Source organism: Haplochromis burtoni, unplaced genomic scaffold (assembly GCF_018398535.1).
Source record: "Haplochromis burtoni strain Fernald_Lab_line unplaced genomic scaffold, NCSU_Asbu1 Contig_51, whole genome shotgun sequence".
NCBI classification, from domain to species: Eukaryota; Metazoa; Chordata; class Actinopteri; order Cichliformes; family Cichlidae; genus Haplochromis; species Haplochromis burtoni.
This window is the reverse complement of record NW_024582412.1, coordinates 1,122,049-1,127,550: the sequence shown is the minus strand read 5'-3', so window position 1 is coordinate 1,127,550 and position 5,502 is coordinate 1,122,049. Positions and strand designations below refer to the sequence as shown.

The following is a 5,502-nucleotide window of genomic DNA, read 5'->3' as shown; positions in this document are numbered from 1 at the left end:
CACACACACACACACACACACACACACACACACACACACACACACAGAAGCCAGATACATTTGGCTTCTCCAGTGAAACATGGGTGTGAAAACGTGCTGTGGCATCACATCTGTTCTTGTGCAAATCTTGAACTGCAGACTGACTGCAGCTTAAAGTTGTCTGGTCATTGCTTTGTCATTAATAATCTTCGTCCATTAGAGGTTAGCTCTGGTATTGAGGGGTGTGTCATCATGTGATTTGTTTTTTTCTTTTTTTTTTCAAAGTAGATGGATCTGTCTGGGTGTAAATGGTGAGAAAACTAAGCCTGGATGGGGGGATTATAGAAGAAGGGGGCGGGGAGCATGCATGATCTGTCAAGGCTTAGTACCACAATTATCCCAGCGGCTGCAGCAGCAGTCACAGCAGCAGCGGCGGCGGCGGTGGTGGCAGAAGCTGCATTTTCATTAGTGTAATGTCCAGAGAAGCTCGAGAATTATGTAAGAGTGACGTGTTGTTATCCCCTCTCGGCCAGCCCACCTCCTGGCAGGAACGTGGCTGTTTGTTTTCCTTTCATCCTCGTTCGCTTGGAAAAGCCAAAAGGACATCTGTGGGAGTCAGCGGTTGAGGACAGGACCCTTAGTGGTCACGCCGCGGGAACCGCGCAGCACTGGACGCTCAATCTGTGGCTCAGTCTCCTGGAGAAAGTGATGCACTGAGGCGCAAGAACAGACAAGTTTGATGATGCCAAAGGAGATGAGTAGACACTCATCACTTCAGGTTGGGATCAGGGAGTGTAGCAGCAGTTAGTGATGAGGTCCATGGGATGTTCATAAAGGAGAGTTAGAAGATGAAGTTTAAGAAGTTCATCACGATCATGCAGGCAGCGATGGGGATTGTACCCTTAAACAAACGGGAGCTGCTGCCACCAGGCAGGAAACTGTGGAGACCCCCAGGGTGAGTTTGATTACTGTACCGTACCGGTACTTGTTTCCTTCTAGAAGATGGATTTTTATATCCTGCTGTTGCAGTTCAGTGGGGGAATCAAAAGATTTCTGAAGAAAGAACAGTTTGGTGGTCATGCAGATAATTCTATTGTTAGTAGTTTCCCAAGCAAGAAGGAAGGCAAAGGTATTTTATTTCATTCACACAGCACAGAAACTGTGTTTCAGTTACTCACCATAATCCTTAAAGGCAGAAATCTGTGAGGCAAATATATCAACATTGTGACCATCTGGGCCACTAGCTGCCACGAGGAAGGGGGAGGAATCGGACAGGTGGATTGTAAACACAATGCATGACACATTCTTCTCACTACAGAGAGACACAGTGATGTAATGTGGAAAGTAATTTTCTTTTAAAGAAAGACGCGTGTTTGTGTTGTGTCCTGCATTTGGCAGGAAATGTTTTCTTTTTAAAACTTTGTTTAAAATCATTGTTATGTAGTCTTTTTTTTAAATTTTTCAATAATTACTTATGTACCAATCAACAAATTGCTTCAGTTTAGTATTTGCTTTATTTACCAGCCTCAATAATTATTGCAATACACTATTCTTCCAAGTTAAACTCACACACCTCGACTCGAGCGACCCATAACAAAGGGAGTCAGGAGTAACAATTACACATTATCGCCCAACCCTAATGTGGAACCCCGCCCAGGCTACAACTATTGTAGCAGCATTTTCAGCCTCTTTCCTTTTACACTTCAAAGAATTTCTTATCGTTTGTATCGTGACAGCCAAATTGTCACCACTGTCTCCAAACAGTTTAAAGTTGATTAAAGTTTCAAAGTAGAAACCTCCTCATCCTCTGTCTTTGTAGCTTTTTCTCCTGCATTTGTATTGATACATTTCAGTTTGTCATGCTGAGCAACACAGGATTAAATAATCAAACTAATGCTTGTCACATTAATGACAAATCTGTGGAAAAGTAGAGAAATAAAAATACTTACAAACTTTAATAAAAGCAGGTCCTAAACAATGTTACTTCTGTGAGCTACCTCACCCTCAAGTATCAGTTTTGTAGCTGCAACTGAGGGAGGTGTACTTGAAATATTCTTGATCCCAAGGTTATTGAGCAATTTATGTTTCAGCCATAATTACCTCCACCCAGCAGATTATGTGATTGGTTCAGTTTATCTCTCTGTTTGTCTGTCTGTTAGCAGGATTACTACAATATTATGGACAGATTTGCCATTTCAATATTTTTTTTTTCATAGGTAGGGCTTGGTCCAACTTAGATATAATGAACTTTTGGGAAGGATCCAGATCTGATTGAAATTTAAAAAAAAAAAAAAAGGAGACTGATGATTTCAGGAAGAGATCAAACCATCTCAAATGAATCCAGTTCTAGATATGCTTCTGGATCTAGCAAGTCAATTCAAGCACGGTGTAGGAAAAAAATTAAGAACTTTGATATTGCTCTGTAAGTTCAGATGCACTGTCAAAAACATCATGACAATACTTTCAATTTGTTTGTCACAAGTGCTGCTGAAGTTTGCTTTGTTTCCTTTGTGTTTCCTTTGTGTGCTACGCAATAAAAGCCATGTTAGGTTTTACTGGTTGAAATCTTTAATATTAATATGCAGCAATTACTTGGAAGCAAGCCGGCAAGCAGTAATCATTTACAGGAACGAGTCACAAAGTCCCACACAGAAGACAAACCAAAAGGAAAACAAAAAACAGAAGAGGGCGGGCGATCAACAGAACAAATGCTTCCTTTATCAGTTTTTGGAGCATGTGGAAGAAACATGAAAATGCATTATAAATTTGGATCATTACAGAATGCAAGTAAATGCAAACTGTTGATTGAGCTGTAATTTGAAAAGAAAAAACAAAACAAATTGAAGAGGTGACTTTGATTCTTTTCCCCAAATGAAATCATTTATGAAGAATGGAGGAGTTGTTTTGAATGGATATAGCAAATAGGATATGTTTTTGGAGCGTGGCTCATACTAGGGATTAAAATGGTTTGGCTTTCTGTTTTACATTACCCTCTGAGTATCCTGCTTTTAGTAGTAACATAATTATAAATGCCAGGATAAATATCCATGAGCTTGTAGGAAATGAGGTACTAAAATATCTAAATGCCCTTTTAATGTAGTCGCTCATAGAATAATGAAGTCTGTGCAGAGCGGACTTCGGTAGGAAGTCAGTGGAGACACCACCAGTGTTTTTATCCCCAGGCACGCTTCAGGTCTTCCTGGAAATACTGAGCCCCTCCTTTTGCATTCACAGAGTGTGTTGTTTTTTTTGTTTTTTTGTTTTTTGAAAGTGTAACAGTTAAGGTTTGGTCACGCAGAGGAAATCTGGTTTCTTCCCTCTCTGTACGATGATGTGATATCTGACTTTATCCACTCAGATCATCTCAGTGTGTTTGACACAATGCCATGAAGCTGGGGATGGGTGTTGACCATATGTTTGGACATGCTGCTTGTGATCAATGGCAGAGATGCTTAAAATGAGACTTGAGATGAGTTTGATAATAGTCTGTTATCTGTGTCAGTCTGGTTTAACTGTGTCATGCACCAATGAGAAACATGTGGCTAATTCTATTAAAGTATCCATCATACTATATACTCTATATCATTTTGATTTGCTTTTGATTGCCCTTAAACATTTTTTAAGATAATTTTTAATCTTGCCATATTAGGATCTGCATAAAGCCCCACCCACCTGCTCTTCAAACGAGGGGCAGCCAATCAAAAGAAGGATGGCTTAACAGGAGAAGGAGAATGAGGGAGAAGGTGGATTACGTCCAAATGTCAGAAAAATAGGGATTATTTTCAACTAAAGTCATGCAAAACTACGAGTCGAGCCCAAGAAGAGTTTTTCCTCCATAATTTGTTTTAAAGTCTCTTATTTAATGTTGCATGCAAACTGTGTAAAATACTATAAATGAACATGTCTAGGAAATGTGTAAAGCAATTACACAACTCGGGAATGTTTAGAGAGCCTTATTCTTTTTATGCTGTATAAAAATAGATCTCTCCGCCTGGTGCAAAGCATCTCTTGACACCTCACTTGGACAACATGATTTTCTGAGTCATGCCCATTTAAATATTTCAGACTATTCAACAAATCGCTATGTTTTAAGGTCAAAGCATCCTCTAAAGAAATAAATCTACTCCTCTTGCTGCCCTTTAGACAAAGTGCTATACAGTGAAAGTTTTAAATAATCCCTTTTCATTATGGTAACACTGCTGGTTATGATGTAATATTGTGTTTCTCTTATGTGCTCAGGGATCAGCCTGGCTCTGACCAGACCAGCACTGACCTCCTCAAGTGCAGCAGAAAGTTCTGCTGGTCCAGAGAAGCCCAGTACTTGTATCTTCGCCGCCTGTCTTCACGCAGCTTCTCGGCTATTATGATGGTACGTCTTTTACATAAACGTCCACACTGTATCTGATTTGGCCTCGAGTTATGTGATATTTTTTTGTTTTCCTTTCTTCACTAACACTACCTTGTGGATTGTGCCTTGTACCTGATACTTTTTTGGTATCGAATGCAATAGATTGAGTCTTCAGTGAGCTAAGCCAAGAAAAAAAGGCGAGGACCGTCGCTCGGCCATCACGTGTGACAATCGTGGCGTACAACATTAAAACTAACATTTTTAAATGACTTTGCTAGGACTGGTTCAGATACTCGACTGTTTGAGCCTAAACTCTACCCAGTGTCCAGTCTCTTACTGAACTGAGTACACAGTTCTGAGCTTTATTTTGCTTTAGTTTCAGTTTGGTTTATTCACAAATCAATCAAAATATACATTCCAACATGATAGTCTATATGAGATGGTTATTTGTGAAATGGTGCTTCCTAAAAGCTAACCTCAACTTATAAATAGGGGCCAAAACATCAGATAATATACAGCAAATGCGTATAGAATTACCAATGTACTGTAACTAACCTAGTCACTAAAGTATCCTAAGGTAACCTTAAAGATCCTAACATATAACTAACACTGTTACACTAAACATCCATTAATACATTAACACACCAATACCTCTAGCTAGTTTCACATAAAAATAAGTGTGAATCTCAGGTAGAAAGCCAACCAGAGTTTAAAATCTTTCCCTTCAAATCTTGGTGTTTTTGTTTTCTCGTATTATATGTGTGAGAAGGATGAAATATTGGATAAGCTCACAAAGTCTTTTGTTAAATGTAAATACTACTCTATACATAGCACAGTCATTGTGAAATATGTTATATTCTTTTAAATTTAGAGGTTTGTAACCAAGAAAAAGGGGATCAGAAGGAGCATCTAGATTGGAAGTCTTTTATTTGAAGTGTGTGTGTGTTATTTGATATGGGAAGGATAAGTATTGCACCATATAACAGTAACTTAAGTGAGGCTCTAATAACGATCGGTGTAAGTAGTTCGCTAATATCAACATACAGTGGGGCAAAAAAGTATTTAGTCAGCCACCAATTGTGCAAGTTCCCCCACTTAAAATGATGACAGAGGTCAGTAATTTGCACCAGAGGTACACTTCAACTGTGAGAGACAGAATGTGAAAAAAAAATCCA

General features: G+C 39.1%; 1 protein-coding gene across 3 annotated transcripts in view; it reads left to right on the top strand.

Annotated features, from left to right (window-relative positions):
- tjp2a (tight junction protein 2a (zona occludens 2)) overlaps positions 1-5,502 on the top strand; it is a 43,367-nt gene that overhangs the window by 5,364 nt on the left and 32,501 nt on the right. Inside the window, exons 1-2 of one of the 3 annotated variants that reach the window (XM_005921707.3) lie at positions 370-934; positions 4,219-4,348. In XM_005921707.3, coding sequence (XP_005921769.1) covers positions 828-934; positions 4,219-4,348 — 237 coding nt within the window. In that variant the 5' untranslated portion in view covers positions 370-827. Of the gene's footprint in view, positions 1-369; positions 935-4,218; positions 4,349-5,502 lie in introns of those variants that run through there. The other 2 variants (XM_005921708.3, XM_005921710.3) reach the window with 2 other exon arrangements.